At 38.9% G+C, this 26455-nt stretch overlaps 1 protein-coding gene and 1 non-coding gene across 2 annotated transcripts in view; both read left to right on the top strand.

Annotated features, from left to right (window-relative positions):
- Positions 1 to 249: 249 nt before the first annotated feature.
- The window catches only part of IL23R (interleukin 23 receptor), a 53517-nt gene continuing 27311 nt past the window's right edge, over positions 250 to 26455 (top strand). The window contains exons 1-4 of the mRNA XM_014788263.2: positions 250 to 347; positions 2909 to 3205; positions 9675 to 9798; positions 22392 to 22552. Coding sequence (XP_014643749.1) covers positions 278 to 347; positions 2909 to 3205; positions 9675 to 9798; positions 22392 to 22552 — 652 coding nt within the window. The 5' untranslated portion in view covers positions 250 to 277. The remainder of the gene's footprint in view (positions 348 to 2908; positions 3206 to 9674; positions 9799 to 22391; positions 22553 to 26455) is intronic.
- Positions 19115 to 19221, top strand: LOC147918097 (U6 spliceosomal RNA). The gene has a single exon (XR_015549341.1). It is a non-coding gene; the product is annotated as a U6 spliceosomal RNA (small nuclear RNA).

The raw sequence follows: 26455 nt of genomic DNA, 5'->3' as shown, positions 1-26455 counted from the left end.
AATTCATTGTGACTTTTGAAGGGTCTAAAATTCCGTTCTTGTACTTCACTCCTCCTGCTATTTTATGCCTCCTCACACACCACTGACTTTGCTTTGCCCCCTTTCTATTCTTCCTTCCTTTTTTCTTTTCTTCCTAATCAAAGGTTCTCATCAAAGACAATAATAACTGTTAGGAAAAAATGTAATGCTTTTTACTATTTTATTAAAATATTACAATTTAAACATTTCTCATATTTTTTTCTAGAGGAGAACAAAGAGCTTTCTCCTGCTTTCAGGCATGAATCAGGTCACACTTCAATGGGATGTGATAATAGCCCTTTACATATTCTTCAGTTGGTGTCATGGAGGTATAGTATTCTGAGTACTTATCTCTATCTTTTATTCAACAAGTAAAATATTGAGTGCTTATTATTTTCAAGGCATCATGCTAGAATCTCTGAAGAATCAAAAATTATTAGCAAAAATTTTTTGGTAATTTGATAATTTACACAAACATCTGGCACTATGGCAGAGACTGGCATAAGCAGCTTTGAGGAACCCAGGAAGGGATCGTCAGAAGTGCAGGCAGGGAAGCTGTTGGCATTTGGGAGTTCCCACTGGGGGCAATGGTATCCTGGGCAGGTGGCAGGGATTCCACTACTAGGAGACAAGCAAAACCAAGGCAGAATTCTAGACCTTGAAGGGAGCTTTGCAGATCATGCAAGTTACTCGGAATAATAACAAAAGCAAAACCATTTTCTATAGATTGGGACACAGTTATATTAGAGATATAGAGGTAGCCCCATTATCAGAACTAGAATCCTTCCAGCAGGATATTGGACACTTCCAGAGTCAGGCCATCAGCTATCCAAGAAGATTTAGGGGAAGTAAGACACTAACTACTTTTTCCAGTTTCTTGATATAGGCAAATGATAAGTAAGACTTCTGTTTATACAGTCAAGTGATTAATAATATACAGCGTAGAGAAATAAGATGTCACCCTGTGACATGGTGTTAGAGAACTTCCAGCTGTCCATTAGAAAGTATTTTATACATTTTTGTTCAATTTGCTGTGAATATTTTTAGTATCATCCAGACTACATTTTTCCAAGTTTTCTCCTACAACGTTATGTTGCTCCTTTCCGATAGCCTAAAATAGAAAATATACTATGTTTAATGTTCCTCTGACTAATTTAATAACCCTATTAAAAAGAGAAATTAACATATTTTTGTATGACTTATTCTTATATAATCCATGTTGAATCCAACTGATCACTGACTTTTTTCCTGTGTGCGGAAAAATCACTGACTTGCTAATAAATTCCTGAATGTTGGGAAACTCAGTGGTACAGAGTTTCTGGGGTTCTTCTTTCTTCCATGTTTGAAAACCAGAATAACATTTGCCCAAATCTGAAGTCTTCCAACATTTTTTGACGTTTTCTGTGTATTCTCAAACACAACTTACAAGGGTTCCATGATACTATTCACATATTTTTTTAAGGTGCTGGAGATGCAGTTTGTCTAAACTTGAATTGTTGAACTCATTTAAAGCAGTCAGATGCTTTCTCAAAATTTCATTTTCGTGTGTTTGCCTTCAATTCCCTATTGATAAGGATGGAATCATTTTATCACTACTTCAACTTTTAAATATTTATAATTTATATGTAAATGGTCATTACATAAATGGAAATATTCAGTTACATTTATATTATACAAGTTAATTCTTTAAGCTCTGTATTCCAAAGATAAGGACCATTTAAAGTCAAATACTGACCTTTAATTATCACTATTTTGATAAGGCTTTAAGATATTTTAATACAGGTGTTTCCAGAAAAAGTTTATAACAAATTCGACAGAAACTTTAGTATGTTTTCCTTAATGCGAACTTAATTAATATTGCATTGCATTGTTATTTCAGTTTATGAAAATCACTTTATATTAATGTTTTTTGGTTATGAAAGTAATACATTCACCATATAATTTTTAAAACACAGAAATATACAATTTAAAAATGAAAAAAATTATTCTAATACACAGAGATGATCATTGTTAGTATCTTAGTGTGGTTCTCTTTAATCCATCCATTTATTTATTTCTAACATTGATCCTATATTATATATATTGTTTTGCAACTTGCTTTCTAACAATATATTCTGAACATTATCCCATATTATTAAATTAATGATGAATTTTAAGTGGTTGTCAAGCAATAGATTTTTGCCATTAGTAAGTGTATGGTTTTATTTTTTAAACTCAAGGTTTTCTGATAGAAGTTGCCTTTATCTACAAAAGAATGAAAGATTGATTGAGTAGCCGAGAATGGGGCTTGGATTCTGTAGCGCCAAGTGTTACTTCTAATCTTACCTTTGAAAAATGGGGTAGCCTCATAATGCCTCAGCCCCTTGCTTTAAAATAGGAGAGTTGGGGCTGGCCTGGTGGCACAAGTGGTTAAGTGTGCGCGCTCTGCTGCAGCAGCCCGGGGTTTGCCGGTTCGAATCCCGGGTGCGCACTGACGCACTGCTTGGCAAGTCATGCTGTGGCAGCGTCCCAAATAAAGTGGAGGAAGATGGGCATGGATGTTAGCCCAGGGCCAGTCTTCCTCAGCAAAAAGAGGAGGATTGGCAGATGTTAGCTCAGGGCTGATCTTCCTCACAAAATAAAAAAAGGAGAGTTAATTATATTTGCTCTTTAGACAGTTAGAGAAGCTTAAAGACTGGCTCTAGTCATGTGTCATGCTCCTGAACAGAAGCATGGTAAAAACATACTGTAATAAACTAATCAAGTAAAAGACACACCTAGCCCTAAACCTCTTTTCCAATGGAAATCACTTAATAGAAAAGAATAAATTTTAAATGCAATAACATATTATTCTGAATCTCCTGTTTTAATGTTTTACATGGAATTTATTATTTTATCTATTTGTTTCCAGGAATTACAAATATAAACTGCTCTGGCCACGTCTGGGTAGAACCAGCCAAAATTTTTAAAATGGGTATGAATGTCTCTATATATTGCCAAGCAGCAATTAAGAATTGCCAACCGAAGAAACTTTATTTTTATAAAAATGGCATCAAAGAAAGATTTCAAGTCACGAGAATTAATAAAACAACAGCTCGGCTTTGGTACAATAGCTTTCTGGAACCACGTGCCTCTGTGCACTGCACTGCTGAGTGTCCTGGATATCTTCAAGAGACGTTGGTATGCGGAAAAGACATCTCTTCTGGATGTAAGTGCTGAGGTGCATTCAAAATTCAAAAGAAAGCCAGTCTAACAATTAACTGGTAATTCCCAATCTTGTCTAAAAATAGAGGCAAATTGAGATAGTTCACCTCTTATGTTAGTTTAATATAAGAATTGCCAACTCAAACGTCTCCGGGGCCAGGGTGGTGAAACACGCGAGTTAAGGTGGCTGGTGAGATGTGCCAGGAGAGGAAAGCCATAGACGGTCTACTGGGGGGGGGGGGCGCTTCCAGCTGCGGCATCTACTAGGGCCCGGTGTTCCTCGACCTTTTGACTCTTCAAAAGAAGACAGAAATATGGATTTTTCATGTGAACTCTACAAATTTTTAAATGTTGCCGATGCATTCAAAAGCGATTCTTCAACACGAGTCTGGCCAAACACAGCACACGTGGGGGGCAGCATCCTCAGATTAAAAATGCTGCTCTTTTTTATCTGTATCTCACTTATGTTTTTTCTTTGTTTGCTTTCCAAACTAATATCGTTAACTTTGAGTGGATTCCATTGAGAAATTTGAGGCTAAGATTTAGGGAGAAAAAACAGTTGCAAAACTAACTAGCTTTGTCTTCCTGCTATATTCTTTATCAGCTGTGTGACCTTGGGCAAGTTGCTTAACCAAGCTGAGCCTCAATTCCATGTCTGTAAAATGAGGCCAAATTATCCTGGTTGTGGTAAGCATTGAATTTCAATAATTTATTTGAAAGCATATTATAGACTTTTAAAGTACAATGTGCCTAAATTTTTAAAAATGCATCCTTTTGATAAAATATGGGGAGACCCTGACACAATTCCTGCTCTTAATCCTACTGCCCCAATTGTGAATGATTTTGTTTGCTACTATAATTATCAAGAAAAAGATTAATCAAGTTAATATTAAAAATATTTGCTAAATTCAATTTACGTTCAAAGTATTCTGGAGATGTTTAAGTTATAGTGATATGGGCTGACTTGTACCATTATATACTTAATTCTTTGTTCTGCTATTACGAAGCATAGATCAATAAGTTCAGCCATTGTCCTGCTGAGCTCTGGACACCTGATCTCACATGATTTTCAAATGAGAGAAGAGCAAAGGTGAATTGAGGAAGGAAAGTGTAAGTTTTAGAGTCAAAGATAAGGTTGGCACACTTATGCCTTAACCTAATAATAACATGCTAAACTTGCCCTAAATTGTGGGAATTGAAAGCACAGGCAGACATCTCATCTGATGTGTGAAGACTCCTTAGCTTGTCCACATCCTCAGGAAACATAAAGGACCCTTAATGCTTTTAAATACTTTACCATTTATCCCTTTGAGGTGGAGGTGGGGGTGTTGAGACAACATACAATTTCTTTGGAGGCAAATAAGCAACCCCCACAGTTATGGGAAAAGGTTAGTTTTCAATTGAAGCCAGAGGAAGAAAGGAGACAAAGAAGTATCGCCTCTTTCCCTGTGTCACAGTTGGTGGCCGATGGCTCGCATCAGCTCTCCCAGTGTCGGCTGAGGGCCTCTGCCCCCAGACACAACCACCAGGCAATGCTTGGGGTCAGGGAATAGCCTTTGCCACCCTTCCAGGATAGCAGAAGCACTTCTATTCTTGGCTGATGGCTGCTTAGAAAGAACATCACTCTTTCCATTTATTTGCTCGTGAGTTGTAAGTTCTTACACAGACCTCTGGTTATGAGTGTGAATTTGTAACTGCCAGGTAAGAATTTACTCAAACCCCTGGCTTCAAGAACCCTGTGTTCTTGGGCTCTGCATTCTTAGCAAACAAAACTTCCTATTTAAGTAGGTCAAAAAAAGGTTTTTGAGGGTTTTTGTGGTACTCTAGAAATCACATTGCTTTCCCTGGGTCCCTGTGATCGCAGGATATTCGTCCTGTGAGCTTCACCATGTCAACTCATCCTCACTGCTGCGAACAAAATGATTATGTGTATTTTTTTAGACTGGAGACAAATCATAAAAGGCAGAAGATGAATGAGTCATTGCTTTCCCTGAAAAGATATCCAAATGTATTTAAAAGGTTGGTTACTTTAATGTGTAATTTGTGCAATACTAACTATCATTCTCACAATTTCCACTTTTAGCTATAATCTTAAGCACTTCTTAAATTCTTATCTATGATTAAATGCACACATATTACAGGAAGTTTGTTCTATCAGAGTCACACCAATCATAGGATAAAACACTGTAAGATGTCTTTATTCATTTAAAAATACCAAATTAAACCATACATGGAATAGTCATATTTACACTTAATCATTTATTTAAAAATTTAAATATCTTTGACTTAAATTCTAACCTTCTTTGATCTCTACTTATTGTGATGAAAGCAGACTTGTTATCCAATAAAAGTCCCTGAATAGGGGCCGGCCAGGTGGCATAGCAGTTAAGTTCACGCACTCCACTTTGGCGGCCCAGGGTTTTCAGGTTCGGATCCTGGGTGCAGACCTACACACTGCTCATCAAGCCATGCTGTGGTGGCGTCCCATATAAAGTAGAGGAAGATGGGCACGGATGTTAGCCCACAGCCAATCTTCCTCAGCAAAAAAGAGGAGGATTGGCATTGGATGTTAGCTCAGGGCTAATCTTCCTCACACACACAAAAAAGTCCCTGAATATTTGTCTTTAATGTTGTTATTAAGCACCAATACTGGCATAATTAGGCCGACCTGTGCTCTCCTTGGGTCAGGAATTGAAGAGTGATGTTTGCCAGAGCTATTGGGCCTCTCTTCATTTTAATTCTTCTTCTTATGGTCATTTTATTAATCAAGCCAATCAATTCATGAAATACACTTTGCTGACAGGTTGCTATGCACCAAAATTGTGTGCATAGAAATTCAAAGAAGAAAGAATCGCAGACTCTGCCTTCAAGAAGCTCTGAGTAGAAAATGATCCTTGGCTGCACCCTGTATTAACAGGAAATCTGGCCTGTGATTAATGAGCACCCCAATAATAAAGGAGGGATGAAATTGGTAGGAAACAGCAAAAACTTAAGCCTCATGCTTGTATATTTCAGGGTATTCCCTAGTAACTTGATGTATATCAGGTTTTTATCCTTGGACACTGAGTAACCCGGCAATGAGATCTAACAATCTGATCTTACTCTCACAACCATAGTCACATTGCCATCTTTACAGAGCTTCACATTAACAAATATTGTGTTTATTTGCATATGTGTATAGAATCTATTTGATTTTTTCAAAGTTAATTAAACATCAGACGTTTATAACCCTGAGCATTCACTTCATATAGAATGCTGTGGAATAACACAGCCCAAAAGATTGACGGTTGTCTTTTGTGAGGCTAAATCAATGATACTCTCCATCCACAACCAGAGGAGAAAAATAGCTTCAGCACAGATCACTGTAATCCATGAGTGACCACAACTGAGTCAATATCTAAAGTGACTTAAATTTGTGTTTCCACACCTACCTCTGCTAAAGCTCAAATGAAACTTAAAAGATTTCTTTACCCTCCTTGGAGTCCCATTTCTCCCCATTGTCACTCAATACTACAACTTACTGTTGTAGTATTCTATAACACTACTACAGTGGTGTGTTGTTACTGTTGAAAATAGTTTTTTAACTATAAAGTCAAATTAATTTCAATGTAGAAAGTTTTAAAAAATTTAGACTAGCAAAAAAGAAATAGCCTTTGTCTCTGTAATCCTATAATCTCACCACTAACAGAATATCCCTCTTTAATAATTTGAAATATGTCTTTCAAGTTTGTCTCTCTCTGTCTCTCCTTCCCTCTATCCCTCTCGTCTGTCTGTCTCTCAAATGAGATGACTATACTATACTATTTTGCAACCTGCTTTTTTCCCTTTATCATATGGCCATTACTGACTGACCTAATTAAACATATTTCTAGTGCCTTCCAAAGGCCAGATACTTAAATTGTCTTCTACAACTTTATTTTTGAATGCATTTTAGGAGTATATTATAGTTTATTTAACCTTATTTTGAGGTATTAAGGTCATTTCCAATTTTTTCATTATTATGAACAATACTTTAAGAGGCACATCCTTTAGTCAAATATTTTTGTATGTCTATGAACATTTCTTTAAGGACGCATTCCTAGAAATAAAACTGCTGGGCTGCAAGATACTACTGCAGCTTTTAAAGATTAGATTGTGATATGATCCATAAAGGTTGTACCAATTAGCACTCCTACCAGCAGTGTGTTAGAGGATTTCCCTGAGTCCATTTCAACACTGAGGATTACCATTTTTCAAAAGCCATGCCAACTGGATAGTTCTAAATGCCATCTATTATTGTATCAATTTGCAATGAGGATAAATTTTTTCATATATTTATTTATTATTTTAGAAGTAATATTCTTGGTTGGTGATTTGCAGATGAAGTGCAGGAGTATAATTATCTTTAGGATAAATCTTTGGGTGTAGCTTTAGGTGCAAAAACGTCTGTGTTTTTATTCTTTCTGAGCCCCCATTCTCCCATTTGTCTGGTCATTCTCTGAGTAGTCTAGTTTCCCAGGCAGGATTGCACATGCGAAAAAGCTGAGAGCGCACACCTGAAAAGTGAGTATATAATCAACACTCAATATTTCCGTAGTTCATTTTTGACCTTGGTTTATTATTGGATGATGTAACTGAAAACCCCAGGTGCTGTTCTCTAGTTATGGGGGTTTCACGGGCTTCAGAGGCCCCAAGGGCTCACACAGTGTCATGAGAACACTCTCATCTTTTCCCATCTCTTGGGTTTTGTTTTCCCCTCTGTTGGCTTCATTTTTAAATAGACTGTTTCACTATGACAACAAGATGGCCAACCAGCCACTCAAAGCTCACATATTACTGAGACAACAATTTCAAGGGGGAAGAGAGTGTTTCTTTTAGAATGGCTCCAGAAAAAGTCCCTTGGAGAATCCTGATTGGTTCATCTTGAGTCGTGTTCATTTCCAAGGGAAATACTCAGTTAGTCAGCCTAGGTCAAGGGCACACTTCTGTGTGGAGCCCAGTGATTGACAGCTCTTGGGGCGAGGGTAGAGTGGGGATGAGGTTGGGTGTAGGGCAGGTAGATGTCAGTTCTTTTTTTTTTCTTTGTGAGGAAGATCAGCCCTGAGCTAACATCTGTCACCAATCTTCCTCTTTTTGCTGAGGAAGACTGGCCCTAGGCTAACATCCACGCCCATCTTCCTCCACTTTTTATGGGGCGCCGCCACAGCATGGCTTGACAAGCGGTGAGTTGGTGTGTGCCCAGGATCCAAACCCGCGCACACTTAAATGCTATGCCACCAGGCTGGCCCAGATGTCAGTCCTTAAAAAAAAAGATGCTAGCAGAGGAAAACTAACAACGTTCTCTGTAATACGACCGCGCAGAGAAAGAGCTGAGGAGGGGTAGGGGAAGGGAAAAAGATAGAACCTTGAAATAGAATTCTGTGAATACCAAAATTTTTTTCATCTTTTTTTTTTATTGTGGTAAAATATATACAACATAAAATGTACCATTTTAACCATTCTTAAGTGTACAGTTCTGTGGCATTAAGTACATTCACATTGTTGTGCAACCATCACCGCCATCCATCTCTAGCACTCTTTTCATCTTGCAAAACTGAGACTCGGTATTCATTAAACAATAACTCCCCATTCCTCCCTCTCCCCAGCCCCTGGCAACCACCATTCTACATAGTTTTTGTGTTTATGAGTTTGACTAACCTAGATACCTGATATAAGTGAAATCATACAGTATTTGTCCTTCTGTGTCTGGCTTATTTTACTTAGTGTCATGTCTTCAAGGTTCATTCGTGTTGTAGCACGTGCCAGAATTCCCTTCCTCTTTAAGGCTGAATAATATTCCATTGTATGTATGAGCACTAAACTTTTAAAGTGAGTAGTGGAATAGGCTCCAGAGGAGAGGACAGTTTGCCAGAGCAGAAAAACACTTAAGAGAACCCTTTCACAGGAGCCAAAAGGACAGAGGTTTCAAGGAGGAAGTGACCAAAATACCAGATGCTGCAGAGCCCAAGCTCAAAGACACAGCAAAGAGGTCCTGGGGTTTGTCAATTAGCAAGTCAGGAATGACCTTAGCAACAGTGTTGGGTGGAATTGTGGGCTGGATCTTGATTGTTTGGGGTTCAAGGGTAAATGAGAGATGAAGAAAAAGACCAGTATAACGGGGGTTTTTAAAAAGTTTAGCTGTTAAGAAAAGGAGAAAGATACAGTGGTTGCTGAGGGGAGAGAATTTGGGGAGGGATTTTTTTTTTTTGAATGAGAGGAACTTGAACATATTAGTGTCCCCGAAGGAGCGGAGAATACAGTAACACAGGCAAAGGAGAGGAGCAATGTTTTACGGCCAAGTGGGCTGCCAGGTGCGGTGGTAGGGGTGGCACCAGGGAGGCGCTGAGCGCAGGTTGACCTGTTTCCCCAAATGAAGTGGAAAGGTTATCAACTCGCTACTTTGTAAGGACCTTTACGTTTCTATGGTGGCTCCTAAGTGGCCCATTTTGTTGCAGATCCACCAGACGCCCCTGACCAGGTAACCTGTGTCATTTATGAGTATTCAGGCAACGTGACTTGCACCTGGAATGCTGGGAAGCCCACCTACATAGACACAAAGTATGTGGTGTACGTGAAGAGGTAGGTTCCTTCCTCAACAGTTTAACACGAGCAGTCCCTCCCTGTCCAGCCGGCGTCCTGCCTCCAGCAGGGATCCAAGAATCCAGTCTCAAACATTAGACGTACCCTGACTCTCCCCAGCTCCCTAATTGTGATTGGTAAGCTACCAACACCCTTCTCAGGCTATTGATATTTTCACTTGGGGGGCAATGTGTTCTATAATCTTCCCGCCCTTTTTATTCATCTGTAGGTGACTGGTGGCAGGGCCTAATGGTGACACAGCACAGCACAGTTTTAAAAGGACCTTTGCTTAAATCCCAGCTCTATCCTCCTTCTAGGGTTTAGGTAACTTAATCTCTCCAAATCGCCATTTCTTTATCTTTAAAATGAGTCTAAAAATAGAATGTAATGCACAAGTTTGTTCTAATTATTTAAGTGAAATTTAGCCTTTAAAGTGTGTATCACAGTGCCAGGTCCACAGTTAGCACTAAATTCATGTAAGCTATTAATTATTAATAATGACCCCAAAATCTTAAATTTGGTGTCTATATAGGCTGACCATCTTTCCTGGTTTGCCTGAGACTACGGGAGTTCCCAGAACACAGGTGGTGACAGTAATGATTTTCTACTTAGAGTCGAGGAGGGCTTGTAGAAATGCTCTTTTGTTATGTTCTAACAACACCCAAACTTCAGGAGCCGACACAACCATGCAGCCAAAGTCTCTTAAGTTTTAAGCTTCAAGACAAATGATTAATTATAAAACTTGTATTACTTCACACTAAACTGAATCAGAAAAAAAAGTATGTTTAGTTTTTACTATTCAGAAACTGCAAAATAGGAAAAGGTTGATGTGAAAAAATCCCTTTCTCTTCCTCAATGCACGTAGTTCAAATCATTCTTCATCACATTTAAACTATATCCCCGTACATCAGTCTCTTTTGGACCCCTCTACAGTGTTAACAATGGGAATGAAACCATTCATCTGAAAAAAAAACGTTGTGGGCAAACTGGGATAAGTTGGTCACCCTATCTGTGTTTCGTGTTTTGTTTAGTTTTGTTTTTTTTAAAAAAAGAATGCCTTCAGTAGTGTATTTGAAGTACACTTTTTCTGTCAATAATTCTCAAAAATTTCACAAACTCCTTATTAAAAAAAAAGCATTTATTGGACCAGTTTGGCAAGCACTGGGCCAAAAGCTTTATACGTGCTACATCATTTAATTCCCTATACAACTTTGTGAGATACATACGATTGCTTTTCTGATTCCTGTAGACAAGACGACTGAGGCTTAGTGAGGGTAGGTTAGGTGAGGGCCACGCAGCTATAGAGAGGAAGAGGTGGGAGTAACCTGGGTTAGCCTGACTGCCTTCTTCCTAACTTAGTTATTTTCTGCTGAAGCAGTGTGGAGAGCCAGATCACAGGGCATATTTAAGAGATGCTATCCAGGTCTCATCATTATGGAAGAGAATAACCTTCCAGTCTTGCTCTCTCTCTCTCCACCTGTTAGATACTCAGAATAATTGTGATTAAGTGAAACATAAAAAGTAACACCTCTCCATTCAAGAAATTCTGGGTAAAAACTAGACAGATTTCATGAAGACATTGCTAGGCCTGGAGTTCCTGGCTGCCTGCCATGGGCTAGAAGCTCATACCGTTCCTTCTAAGTAGAGGTTAAACTGAGGATGGTCAGTGTCAATGAAGTGATGGAAACACTGAGATCAGGGATGGGTTGTATTGACAGATAATATACAACATGCAAAACACTGCTCCATACCTCTTGTCCATTACGTCTTCAATCCTCAGCTCAACCCTGTGAGGTAACTATTATTATTGTTGCCATTTTATAGGTGGCTTGGAGAGCCTATATTGCTTCTCCAAAGTTACTTGGCTAAGAAGTAAGGGAGCCAGGATTCTAACGTGGGTCCAAGACTTAACCTCTACCCCTTACCTCTGTCCCCTAGAGAGGAAAAGAGGCCATGAGGACAAGAAACTAGAGTCTCATTGCTAAGTCAACTTCAGGAATGTGGAAATGAGGGTAGTATGGGAGCAGAAAAACTAGGTAGTGCCAGATTGACAGAGAAAGCCTAGTGCCTTGAGGATTTTTTGCTATCTCCTAGAACATTTTACTGCCTCATGGACACACTGATCTTGGTTGTTGATTAATTCTTTCTCTTTTTTTTAATATAAAAGCTTTATTGAGTAGAATTTACATACCATATAATCACCTTATTTAAAGTGTACCATTCAATGATTTTAGTATATTCATAGAGTTGTGCAACCATCACCACAATAAATTTTAGAACATTTTCCTCATGCCAAAAAGAAACCCATATCCATCAACAGTAACTCTCCATTTCCCCTCAACTCTCCCAGCCCTGCATCCTCTGCGGATTTGCCTACTCTGAACACTTCATATAAAAGGAATTATACAATATGTGGTCCTTTGTGACTGGCTTCTTTTGCATAATGTTTTCAAGATTTATCCATGGTGTAGCATGTATCAGCACTTCATTCCTTTTTTATGGCAGAATAATGTTCCATTGATATACCACATTTTATTTATCCATTCATTAGTCGATGGATGTTTGGGTTGTTTCTACTTTTTGGCTATTATGAATAATGCTTCTATTAACATTAATGTACAAGTTTTTGTGGAGACATATATCTTCATTTCTCTTGTTCATGTACTTAGGCACAGAATTGCTGGGTCATATGGAACTCTTTAACCTTTTAAGGAGCTGCTGTTCTGTTTTCTAAAGCAGCCGCACCATTTTACATTCCCACTAGGAGTGTATGAGGGTTCCAATTTCTCCACATCCTTGCCAACACTTCTTATTATCTTGTTATTTATTGCTTTCTCAGGTTCCTGACAAAATTGCAATGTAAATTTGGGACAGACATACTACAATTTGAGAAAATATATTTGTTAGACAAAAACTTGCCAACCAAGTATTATTTAGTACCATAAAAATATTGTTTAGTATCATAAAATTATTCTCCGAATATTTTATAAGATTAGTAATTATAGATTTCTTTTAAAATCCATTAATGCATTCAAATTATATATGTTGAAATTATTTACACATGGCCTTTTATGGACACATCTCTTTTACAAAGTGAGGAATACCTGTAATAATTATGAGTACTGAGATTGTTCTCAGTACTCAAAAAGTCACTCTAAAAGCATTAAGAATTGATCTACTAAAGATCACACTGTCAGAGGTGTCCATTGGAAAGAGCAGAGGCTTTAGAATTTTACATTGATTTCCAGTTCTGAAACTTACTCAGTCAGGTGTCTTTTATGATGCAAATATCAGAAAACTCAAGTGCAGTGATTCACTTTATTAAAGATGGGGCTTTATTAACATCAGGCCATCATGGTAGGGAGTCAGAGCTGGCATGATAATTCCATGATACCCCAAGGACCCAGGCACTTTTCACCTTTCCCCTCTGCAATCTTGAGAGTGTTGGCTTTAATTCTCAGATGCTGCACCTCCAGGCTTCTCATCCAAGTCCCAGGCAGGAGAGTGGTGAAGGGTAAAGGACATCCTCCTATGGACTTCTGTGTGCATCTCATGGGCCAGAAGTGAGCCAGATGCCTCCTCTATGTGGATGGGAACTCTGTGTGGAAGGGCATTGTAGATGGATTTTAGTACCATCATCTAACAGGATCTGCCATGGTTGCTGGCTGTGTGATCTTGGAAAAGTTATTTAGCTTTGATGAGCCTCAGCCTCCTGTGAAATGAGGATAATTAATACCGTATTGGTTTGCTATAAAACTTATAGAAAAGCAAAATTATAGGAAATGGCATGCAAATAGGAAATGCTTAGAAACAACAACAAAAAGATGACATTAGAGTAGTATAGTAACACCCAAGGCTGCCTCCCTAGGCTTGTTTGATTTGTTCTTACGTCAAAACCTGACTCATTTGGGAGAGAAGAAGATTAATGTAAAGCCATTAAAAAATGATCATTTACAGAATATTATAAACAATAATTTTATTTACATTATTTTCAAGTAACAGTAATTTTGGACAGATGGCTATTTAGAAAGAGATGTTAAATGTGCTCTAATAAGCAAGACTAATTTTCTAGCTGTTGTGTATATGTCGATAGTAAATTCACTCATTCATTCAAACTAGAGTGTAGACTCAATGTGGGCGAGAATTTTTGCTTGTTTCATTCACAGCTGTATCCCTTGAGCCTAGAATGGGGCCTGGCACATAGTTAGTGCTCAATGAATATTCGTCAAGTGATTATTCTGATAACTAGAAACAGACATTTTCTGCATTCTCTCTCTATAGTTTCATTAAATAATAATAATAATAATAATAATACAAGGTTGTATATCTTGTAAAAATCAGTTTTTTCACTATCTTTCCTGAAATCCAACAGTAAATTATAGCTAAACTCAAACAAATCTAACCCAAGTTTTGAATTGATGGAGTCCAGATTAATGGATTTTTATCATACTTTAAAGAAGACATAAAGATGTGAAGGATTAGCATAACAATGAATGTTCTCCTCTAGCAATGTCAAAGAATGAGCTCCTGTAAGCACAAACTGGAAAAAGAAATAAACATCCATTCATCTTACAATTAATTAAAAACATACCCATGAGTTGAAAAAAATTAGAGATGAGAAAGTCAATTCTTCTAACTCGCTATCAAAAAAGTCTTTCCCCCCAGGAAAAAGTTGACTTATAATGAATTTTGTGGTTGAGGTAGTAAGTATCAGGTTTAAAAAGGCTCTTCTAGATCCTGGGTTTTTAGGGTATTTTCCACTTTGGCAGATAGGTAGACATCAGCATTTGCAAGGTTTCACTTCCAGCTTGTGTGGTTCAGTTTTCCCGTAAAATCACATATCCGGAGAGGCCTTTCACTCAGCCCACCCATTTGTTCCACCAGTAGGAGAAAGGTGGTGTTCCCTCCACGGCAACATAGGGGCCATCGGGCCTCCCTCTGGTGTTGGGTTGAAGTTGTAAAGTAGAGGAATTGTGTCTGTATTGCTTCAAGAGCTTTCTTTCTCCCCGGTAACTTTGGAGTGACCCCACCAGCAGAGCTGCATGGCCATTCACAGCCCTCCTGTACCCCTCTGTATTTTGCTATGTATCAATGGGTGGTAACAGAGAAAACAAATAAACCTCTGCTAATAAGCATCTACCTACTGTTGCCCCATTACCCTCAATAGCTTCAGGTATATACATTCTTTCTTTATCTTGAAAGCTCTTGTACTGTCTGGCACAGTGCCTTCAACTCAATACATAATTTGTAAATGAAAATGAATGCATGATGGCCCTTCGTTCTATTCCGTTCAAGTCAACTTAGCAAATATTTATTAACATTTCTTGTCTTCTTGGCACCGTGTTAAACTCTAGCGATTTTTTTTAAAATAGATACCACCTCTGTGCATGACAAGCTCATAAACTTTTTAGAATAACACCAATGGTGGAATTTTCAGGCACCATGAAAGAACAATGGGGCAATTATTTTTAGATGAGATATCATTCCAGATCCCCTAAAATCAACTGCCTACTGTGCCAATTCATAAGGCCTGCTTGTTTATGCCACATCTTCTTCTCTATATGCATATCCTAATAACAAGAAAGAGTTCTTAGATACAATTCCAAATATTTTTAAGTCTCTGATGTTATGTTTCAGTAATTCTTTTAGGACTCAATAAGCAGTTCATATTTTTCATTTCCTCACTGATTCTGCACCTGTTCTTGGAGAGCTAATTATGGCTGGGGACAAACACGAACTTGCTGACTGATGTTACTTTATATTCATGACCATGACCCTCAGCTGGGCCCAGAGAGCCACCCCGTAGTCCTACTACATTTCACTGGCCAAGTCACTCCCGCACTGAGCCAGATAAATTGACGATTTTTTTCTCTCGTCTCTGGTCTCTAACATCCTTTCTTCCTCCTCAATCTCTATTGATGACCTGCTTCCTATTTCACTGAGAAAACAGGAGCAATGAGAAACGTCACAGCCTCCCTCATCTACTGATGCCTCGACATCTGTACCCAGACCCTTGGTCTTCCTTTCTATTACTGTGGACGAACTACCATTGCCCCGAGGCCAACTCTCCACTGTGTACTAGCTCTCACTCCGCCTGCCTCCTGGAGCACATTGCTCCAACAATTTTCCTCTCTTTCTCCGACACCATCACCTTTTCTATTTTTCCTAGACGGTTCCCATCAGCTTTCAAACATGCTGTAGTCTCTGCCCTCTTGAAAAATACAACCATCCCTTGGTCCCTCTTCTCTGTGACCCTATTTCTTTGCTCCTCTTTACGGCAAAGCTCCTCAAAAGAGTCGTCTCTACTTTTCGCCTCTACTTCCTCTCTTCTCATCCTCTTTTAAATCTAGTTTAGTCAAGTCTTTGCCCTCCACTGAAACAGGTCTTATCAGTGTCACTAATGACTTCCCCAGTGCCAAATCCATTGGTTTATTCTCAGGCCTTATCTTCCTTACCAGGAGCAGTTACTACCAGGAGCATCTAAGTTAGCTTTTCCCTTCCATCTCTTGGCTTCCGGAACACCACTCCCTTTTGGTGCTCCTACTTCCTTCCTGGATGTTTTTCCTCAGTCTCTTTGGCTGATTCCTCTTCATTTCTAGTAAAGTAAAAGCCTCAGGGCTCTATCCTAGGATCTCTTGTTATCTCTACCTTCACTCATTACTTAGAAGATCTCTTCCAAATGTATGGTGTAAAACTCCCTAATTTTTACATCTCCAGTCCAGACATCTCCCTGAACTGCAGCCAACATGTATCCAACATCTTACTCCGCACTTCCTCTTCGACGTCCAGAAATATTTCAGAGCTAACAGTCTCAAAGCCAAACATCCAGTTTCCTCTCCCCAGTCTTGTCTTCCCTTCTCAGTAAACGGCAACTGCCTCCTTCACATTATTCAGGTCAAAATCATTGGAGTCCTCCCTGATTCCTCTCCATCACACCCCTCATGCAATGGATCAGCAAAACCTACTGGATCTATCTGTTAAAATTTGACCTCTTACCACCTACAATGAAATTCTGGTCCAAGCCACTCATCTCGCATCTGGGTTAGTACAAGGACTTCCTAAGTGGTGCCCTGGTTTCCACCTTTGCCCTCCTACAGTCCGTTACTCACAAGTAGCCAGAGTAATCCTTTTCACATGAACGTCAGATCACATCACTCCTCTGCTCAAAACCTCCCATTTCACGCACAGGTCAATGCTAGAGTCTTTCAATGGCCCTATGTGACCTTACAATGCCTTCTAATCTCTTCCTCTTCCAGACTTCTCTGGCCTCATTTCTAATCCCTTTCCATCTCCCTCACTCTACTGAAGCCTCGTTGACCTCCTTGGTGTTTTTTGAACAGGCCAACCAAGATGCTGCCTCAGGGCCTTTGCAAGTTACCCAGAATGTTCTTCCTCCAGGGAACCACAAGACTTGATGCTCTCCTGCTCTAGTGTTGCCTCCTCAGATAGGCCTTCCCCATCTGCCTGAAAAAAACCCCAAACCCTATTCCTAGCACTTCCTAACTCTTTTTTTTGCTTTATTTTTCTTCTGAACATTTATCACCACAGGATGTATTATATATTTATAAGTTTCCACCAGAATGTGTGCTCCAGGAAGGTTGAGACTTTATCTGTTTTGGTCATTGTTGTAGCCCCAGTGTCTAAAGCAGCGCTTGGAACATAGTGGGTATTAAATAAATAAATTTGTGAATGAGTGATTAGATAAATGGAAGACATTATTCACCACTATCACCACAAATTGGCAGTGTTCACTGAGAATCTATTAACTACAACTAGGGCTAGGTCACAGGAAACTTCAGAGAAATATAAATCATGCTGATTCCCTTTAACAAATAATCTGTTATGTATTAATTAGCACACACACAAAAATAGAAATAATTTCGAAAAATTTGTAATATACAGTTTTATGTAAAAATAGTCCTAAAGTATAGTCAGTCATTATTATTGGATTCTTCACTAAAATAGCTGCTTTGTGGTCTAGGTGTTAATACGATGGTAGACTTTAAAAGCAGAATTAAATTACCTAGTGACTATGGTTAATGTCGGTTTGAGAATACATTTCCATTTCGATTTGTGGTCTCAATATGTGTGGTAAAAGAATTAGCCACAAACCAATTAAGAACACGTATGTGGTTTTCTCTAACTGGAAAATACTCAGAGATGCCCTACTTACTACTTATACACAGTTACCATTTTCTTATTTTCACATTTGAATTCTTATTTAGCATGAGGTTAGCGAACTTATAACAAGTTCTCTGTTACTTTACTTATGTTCCACCTTATTTCAGAAAAAATATAAGGCAACTGTGTAAACACCTGAATTTAATGGCATGATCTGACTTCAGAGACAAGCAATCTAAAAGAAATTTCACTTGTTGAGATAAAACAATTTTTAAGGCTTCTTTCGTGTTCTTTAGAATGTTTAAAAGTCAGATGTCATAAGTACCTTCTAATTCATAATAATAATTGTTTGTTTAATAAGCCTTTTATTATGTGTGCCTCCACCTGCTCCCTGCTCTCTTATCTCGTTTCCTCACTTATCTCCTGTACTCATGACAAGAGCAGTGTTATATTCCTGTCCTGCAGACAAGTAAACTGAAGTACAGAGAGGTGAGGTAACCAGCTCCAAGTCCCACTGTTTATCAAGGGGCAGATCTGGGATCTGAACCTAGGTCTGCCTCTAAAACCCGAGCCCTGTGCTCCTCATCACCAGGATGTGCCCTTCTTGTCCTCTCATGGTGCTCACAGTGATCTCCCTGCCGGTGAAGGAGGAAGAGGCAGCACCAGAAAATATGCACTGAGAGTTAAAAACCTGAGCTGAGCTCGAGTAGCTGTTGCCACCTGCACGCCATGTAACCCCCTCACCCCACCCACCCACCCGCCTTAGAGAGCCAGCCTCACAGAGATTCCTCGACGGCCTGCTGAGGTTATCTGGCTCAGGTAGTGGCAGTAAGTTTAAAATATAGATACGTAATTTCTGTAGTATTTTGATTCATAAATGCATTTATTGCTTGGTAGTGTAAAGCTGGTTCGTTCTTTCCTCCCCGGAGTTCTGTGTCTCAGCAAGCATGTCACTCTGGATTCCAGCAGATCTAAGTGGCTGCTGGCAAGTTATAATCCTGGCTGGGACACTGTGGGGCTGCAGAAATTCGGGAGCTGCTGAATAGACAGACGGTAGTAATAGGACCTGAAATGGAGCTCTAGGGACTTCATAAAACGCCAGTGATTTTTAAAATCTTGCTTTCCCACGAAGGCTATCAAGTCAGTCCCCTGGGACAGAGAGCAGTCGACGGTATTAGTCACAGAAATCAGGCCAGGGCTTGGTTCAGCAGCACAAATACTATAATTGGAACAGTGCAGAGAAGATGGACACGACCCCTGATCAAATATGACATACAAATTTGTGAAGCATTTCTATTCTCTAAATATAAGAATGTAGGGTACTTGTCTTTTCACCATTGTTGCACCATTGTTCAAATTCCAAGGTTATTTCTCTTCTAAGTTAGCATATGTATATCAAGTTAGGTTTCACAACGCAATACAATAATATACCAAACAGATAAAATAGAGACAAAGCCTAGACCATGGCCACAGCTATCAAAACACAGAAGAAAGATGAAATAAGAAAATAATATTTTAAAAAATGCTTTGGGGGCGGCCCAGTGGCATAGTGGTTAAGTTCACGCATTCCACTTCGGTGGCCCTGGGGTTGGCTGGTTCGGATCCTGGGCGCGGACCTACTCACTGCTCATCAAGACATGCTGAGGTGGCATCCCACATAGAAGAACTAGAAGGACCTACAACTAGGATATACAATCATGTACTGGGGCTTTGGGGAGAAAAACGAAAAAGAGTAAGATTGGCAACAAATGTTAGCTCAGGGCCAATCTTTCTCCAAAAAAAAAAAAAAAGCTTCACCTTCTTTTGGTGGCTTTTAAGGGTGATGGAGAGAAAGTTGTTAAAAATGGCAAACTGAGGATATGAGAAAGGCGGCATGCTGTTGACAACTATGGAGAGACTGGCAAGATGTGCCGATTTGCACGGAAGGATAATTGAGTTGTAAATATGCTGTAGCTTTGGTCTCCGGCGGATATCCAAACGCAGCTCCCAGTGGGAGCACAGATACGTGGTAGTGGTCGTATGTGTGGAACAGCGATGGAAGCCAGGAAGGCGAGTGAGCCGAGGGGAAGAGCTGGGGAAAGGCGGGTGCCGAGGGCTGCCCTCAGTGTGGTGGGGCAGGAGGAGGAGGGTGGAGACGGCAGGCGGAGGGTCGGAGGAGAGATGTCACTAAGCAGACGTGAGAGAGACGAAAGGGCTCTCGCCTAGAAGACAGGGTCTGGGAAGCCAAGGGAGGTAAGAATTTGAAGTAATCAAGAGCGACAGATGCCGAAAAGAGGATTCAGGGGACTTCACCTTGGAAAGCACACCATTTTGGAAGAGTAGATTCATGGGAAAAGTGAAGGCAGAAATCACAACAGAAGGCCAAAAGAGCAAGTGGAAATGGTAACTTGATGTAATTACCACGGATATTGACAATCTGACTGAGAGGCTTAAGAAAAGGAAATAAAAAGACTGGTAGTTCAAAGCGTTCAAGAAATGTAAACTCAGTGAAATCTAGTGAAAACACTTTCCTGTTATGAATGGATCTGATGATAGATAACAATGTTTAACAGACTGAGGGGCCCAATCCTTATCTCTGCAGATTTCCCTCACAAGTTCTAAACCAACTGAGAGAAACCAGAGAGTCAGCAGGTGAAAATCAAAATATGAAAATATTTATATCTTAAATATTTATTTAAATTTTGTATGATATTTATTACTGATGAAGCTTGATAATGGAGAGCACAGCTTTGGAATGTGACAACAGTAAACTTTCCAGTACCGATCCTCCTAGAATAAACAGATTTCCTGCCCTCACCCCTAATCACAGCTGGCCCTAGACAGTGCAGGCCCCCACATGGGGGGCTCACTCCTCTAAATCTTACAGCAAATTGGAGGAGTAGACCAGAACAGGTCCCCTCTGTAGTCTTCTGACTCCGGAGAGAAAAAGGGAGAGAGGAAGGGACTGAGGTTCACCCGCGCAGTTGTTCATGAGTAGAATCATCTCTATCTTCAAGAGGAAAGAGTGAGTGAAGGGCAGGACAAGAGGCAGGAGGTTTAAGGGCAATTCCTCCTCACAGAAACCAGAAACTGGAGGAAAGAAACATTCCCCAGCATTCCCCTCACCACTACTCCCGACGCCCACTTGCTAAAAATATGGTGGAGTAGATATTTTTAAGAGATTTAAAAGAGAGGTTCAAATTTTCTGTCCAAAGCCAACATCAACTAATAAAATTTTACATTTTAGCCTTAACAAATAACATTTGAAATTTTACCAAGTTTAACTGGCTGGTTAGAGATCTTCAATCATTCAATTATAAAAACTTAGACAAATATAATTTGAAGTAACATTTTAATAGCTCTCTCTGTCTCTCATTCAAACTAGGTCTCTGCCCTCTCTCTTCTCCATCCTCTTTGTCAAGAAATGACGTCCTTTCCCCTCATCCAGTCAGCCACCAGGTACAGACAGTTCTACTTTCAAAATCCACAGAAGGTCTTTCTGACCTGGTCTGCTCTACTTACGGTTAATTCCTGCACTTTCATGCTCCAGAGTATTGAACTTACTGAACTTTCTCATAAATGGCATGCCATTTCATTTATTTGTTTTAGAACATGCTGGGTTTTTCTGCCTGGAACGTTGGTCTTCTTCTACCCTATCTAGATCTCTCACCCCATCCTGACCTCGAATCCCATTCTTACCCCTCACCCTACATCTACATCTGGTAGAAATGTCTGACTGAACCCCTATGCAAGGCTCCTTCCAGAGGGTGCTCCTTTATTTCAAGCTATGTCCAGAGCTGACTTATCCAGTAGGCACAGTAGGCACAGTGCCCAGGGTCCTGGATACTTTTAGGAGTCCACAAAAATGTTTAATTGCATTTAAAATCAGAAGAAAAAATGAACTGTTAAGTCAAAGAAAATGTTTTACTATGTAACATTCATATATTTGCTCTTATACCAACAGTTGTAAAACCTAACTTATATGAACATATGTATGTGTATATATAAACATAAACACACCCACACACATATATATACTTTTTTCCTTTTCTTTTATTTTTTTGCTGAGGAAGATTCACCCTGAGCTAACATCTGTTGCCAATCTTCCTCTATTTTGTATGTGAGCCGCCACCACAGCATGGCCACTGACAGACGAGTGGTGTAGGTCCACGCCTGGGAACTGAACCTGGGCCACTGAAGCAGAACGTGCAGAACTTAACCACTAGGCCACCGGGGCTGGCCCATATACTTTTTTTTCTTAATGGAAGAAGGGGTCTATGAAGGCAAAAGTACTTAGGGCCCACGAAAGTCACACTTTGGCCCTGGATAGTCTTGAATTTCTTTTTTAAAATTCTCAAAATAAAATCAATTTTGATTCATTTTTTCAGTAAAACGTTGCATTCTGAAAGCAGCCCAAAAAGGTAGCATCAAAAAATTGAGGAATAATTAATTTAAACCAAACATAACTGGTGATTATAATGTTTTTTTTTAAGCTTAGAGACAGAAGAAGAGCAACAATATCTCACCTTGAATTGTGTTAACATCTCCACTGATTCATTAAAAGGAGGCAAGAGTTATCTGGTTTGGGTCCAAGCGGCAAATGTACTGGGCACGGAGAAGTCGAAACAATTGCAAATTCACCTGGATGATATAGGTAAAGAACAAGAAAGTCTATAATGTCTTTACAAAGAAACAATCGATTTGTGCTGACCTAGTCAAATGAAGTCTAGATCTGAGAGGAGGTCTCTGAAAGTTCCTGCAGATCATGATAAGGAAAACAAGAAATATCCATAATCTACCTGCCCAAGACAATTCAAAGATAAGTACTGCTACCATTTTGTTGTATATCCTTCGAGTCTAATTTCTCTTTGGGTGTATGTGTTTTTACAAATACTTATTGATAATGTCTTATGGTCAAGCATTGTTCCAGGAGCTACGGAGAATAAGATAGACAAGGTACTTGCTGCCCCACATATCTTGCAATCTACCAGAGAAGATGGAAAGAAACAAGGACCATGGTAGTGTGCTATGAGTCTCATGTTGTGAGAAGTACAACACTCTAAAGAATTCTACTGTATACACTATTGTGCGAGTTAGGCTTTTGTTTGTTACTATTTTGAAAAGTTTTGCAACATAGAAAATTGTGGAGAATTATGTAGACATCTCTGTGTTCACCAACTAGATTTAACAAATGTTAACATTTTTTGCTTCAGATATTTTTAGACCTTGCCTTTTTTAACTTACAGTATAGAATAAATATTTCTATTAATTTAGTCTACAATATTATTTTTAATGGATGTCTTTAACTATCCCCTTTCTGTTAGAGATTTAGGCTGTTTTCAAATTTTTACCATTAAAAACTATACTGCCATGAACAACCTTTTGGTTGTTTTTGCACAGTAGTTGGTTTTTCCTGTAAGATAAATTCCAAAAATTACAAAAATTTCCTTAAGATAAATTTCCTTAAGATAAGTGTCCTTGAGCCTTTTACAACTACATCTCAGTCCTAGAGCCAGAGTTCAGCCAAAGAGCACCAAGTGTGAATCACCCTCTATCTGGAGATCCTAGTGCCAATTATTCTTGTTTTCACTATGAAGGATGATTTCAGCAAGCTAACATTTATGGGGCACTTTCTTCAGTGCTAAGTGCTTTTACATACATTATCTTATTTAACTCTCACAGTAACCCTATTTTGTAGAAAAGACTATAATTTACTCACAGGGAAACCAAGGCGAGGCAGCATTAGGAAATCTGAGATTGCAGAGCTAGAGAGCTTCTAATTCCAATTTCCTTGCCTCCTATCCTCAATCTTTATTTAAAAGCGCATTGCTATGTGTCTGACAACCTTCCTGCTGAGTAATGATCTAGAGGATGTGATACCTTCTCCTGGGGTACAACATGGGTATCTTTTGGGGATCACTGGAGTCTTCTGTTGGAACTAATGTCTCCACGTCTCAACTTCTGTCTTGACTAAACTCAACTATCTCAACCAACAGGATTGGTCTAAAAATCTGTCCTCATGCCCTGGATATTGGATTTGAAAACAAACGCTGCTGATGAGGGGGATGAACAACAACTCCATTGTATTTTGTGTTCTTGGAGTTATAGTCTCTTGACTGTGATCTACACATTTTTGTAAATTTACACTTTGAAGTAGAATGCCGTAGAATGCCCTTTTCTTAAAACAGCTTCCCTTTGATGGATTAATGATGTTTAAAGGCTATTGTGTCTAGTATCATTTTGGCAATGTCATTTTTAGGAACTAAATTATTATTAGTAGTATTACTGTTATTATTATCATTGTGATCTTATTATGATCTTAATATCATCTCATCCATTTATTGAACATCTACTATGTTCCAGACAATTAACATGCACATCACATTAAATTCTGGAAACAATCATACTTGGTACTACTGTGCCCATTTTATAGATGAAGAAAGAGATAAAATCATTTGCCCAAGGTCACATAGCTAATAAGGAGGAGAGTTAGATTTCATCCCAGACTTGCCGTAGTTAACCACCACCCCACCTCCCACCAAGGGAAAATCTCATCTGGCCACCACCTCCAAATCTGGGTTCTCAAACTGTGAACCACGGAGCCTCTGGTTTGGAGTTGTTATTCTCCTCCTCCTCCACCCCTTCCTCCTCCTCCACCTCCTCTTCCTTTTTCTTTCTCATTATCGAAAATAGACTCTTAGAAATTCAGGTTGAAAAATACAAGTTGACAGTGTAGGAGGCTCCACCTAGCAAAGTCACTAGATTATTCATGGATGAGCTATACTCAATTGTGACACTTTAAGAATGAGACATTGCAAGTTAGATAAATGAACTCTTTTATTAAACTGAGGACAGAAGACTCTCCTGGGAGCAATTTCCACATAACAGCTACGGGATTGGGCTTTAATTAAGTTGGGGAGGCTGTGCTGAGAGGCAGGACTGAGTTAATAGCACAGTAATGCTGTTCCAAAATGACATGAGAGAGGAATGCTTAAACTTCTCTTGTAGAGAAATACATTCAAACACAGATAGCATAGTGCCTTCTGGCTGCCATTTTGAACATTAATTCTCTTGGGTAATTATGGGTAAATACATGTTGTTGGAAAGATACCAAATAACTACCATTGGTTCTTTATTTCAATACAAGTGGAAACTGATAATATGGCATCTATGATGATCTGACAGTTTGGGGTGGTTTTTTTTTGCAATTTTTAAATATTTCATGGCAGGCAAAACTGAACAATTTTATGGATAAATAGATATGATGTAAAAAAATAAATGAAAAGCAGTAGAACTATTACCATAAAGTTAAGGATAGAAGCCACCTCTGGTGGGCAAGGAAAAGAGGTTTGGGAATGACAGCCAATCAATAATGTCTTCCACAGGATCTAATTTAATTTGTTTGTTTTTCAAATGGATAGCCAAAATATTCATCATTTCCTTCTTATTATAGATATTTCCTTTTGTAGTTTTATCATATACTTTTATCATATGCTAAGTTCCCTTTTACGGTGGGGTCTGGATTTGACAACTTTTTAAAGATGTAAGATCTTATGGGAATGTTTGAAACCTAAGCAATGAGAGCAAAAATTCAACATTTGAGTCTTGTGTAACAAGTTACATGGTCAAGTACGTGTTATATAACATAAGTTCATTTGAAAAAATAGGAGCTCATTTAAACCTAAAGGCTTGGATCGCTACTGCTCCGTGCTAAGACGCTATCTTAATTCTGACTTAAATGTGATCTGCATTTCTCATTGGACTACACAGACTTTTGATTCCTCTCCAGAATATTTCTTTCTGCAAAAGTGTCTCAGACTGCTTGTGCTGCTATACCAGTGGCAGGCCAAACTCAGAGGTGGGAGGCAGGAGGGGGCGGGTAATTTACGTATAGCCTTGAGGGTGCTTACATGGTCCCAAATGGTCTCAGAGCCCTGGAGATCCACTTCCCTGATCCCAGAAATCTCTGAATACTGATTCTTATTACAAGAAGCTTATACTAACTAGAGGAAACCAACTATGAAACTCAGATGATAAAAGTTCAGTACAGTAAGCTCTTTAATTAGATTAATTCTGCTACCACTACTACTTCTGTCCTACGCTAGGTTTAGCCCAAAGATTTTATTATAAGACTGTGCTACTAGAGAGCAAATATTTAATTTTTATATTTCTCTATACCTATGCACATAATTTTAGATAATACTTATTGACAATAAAACAATAATTTCCCCAAAGAATACTTTATAAACTTAGAATAAACGAAAAGAAAACTAATTCATACAGAATATTAAACTCTAACAATGGTCCCTAAAAACACACAAACAGGCTCTTGAGTTCTTTGTTAAATAATACATCTAGCAAAATTACAGGTTTTCATTGTTTTCTCATGCATATAGGAGAAATGGAAAGTGCCAATGACTCTATTCTGGTTGGACAGAACAGACTCACAAGTATTTACACAGTTTAGAAATACAGAGATTCTAGTTATGCCATCACTCCTAGTACAACAAAATAACTAGTAGGGTAACCAATCAGAATTTCAGTTCCCTTTTGAAAG

This window comes from Ceratotherium simum, chromosome 2, assembly GCF_057802395.1.
Source record: "Ceratotherium simum simum isolate JZ-2026a chromosome 2, ASM5780239v1, whole genome shotgun sequence".
In the NCBI taxonomy this organism is placed as follows: Eukaryota; Metazoa; Chordata; class Mammalia; order Perissodactyla; family Rhinocerotidae; genus Ceratotherium; species Ceratotherium simum.
Note: the sequence above shows the minus strand (reverse complement) of the source record. Positions and strands in the feature narration are given on the sequence as shown.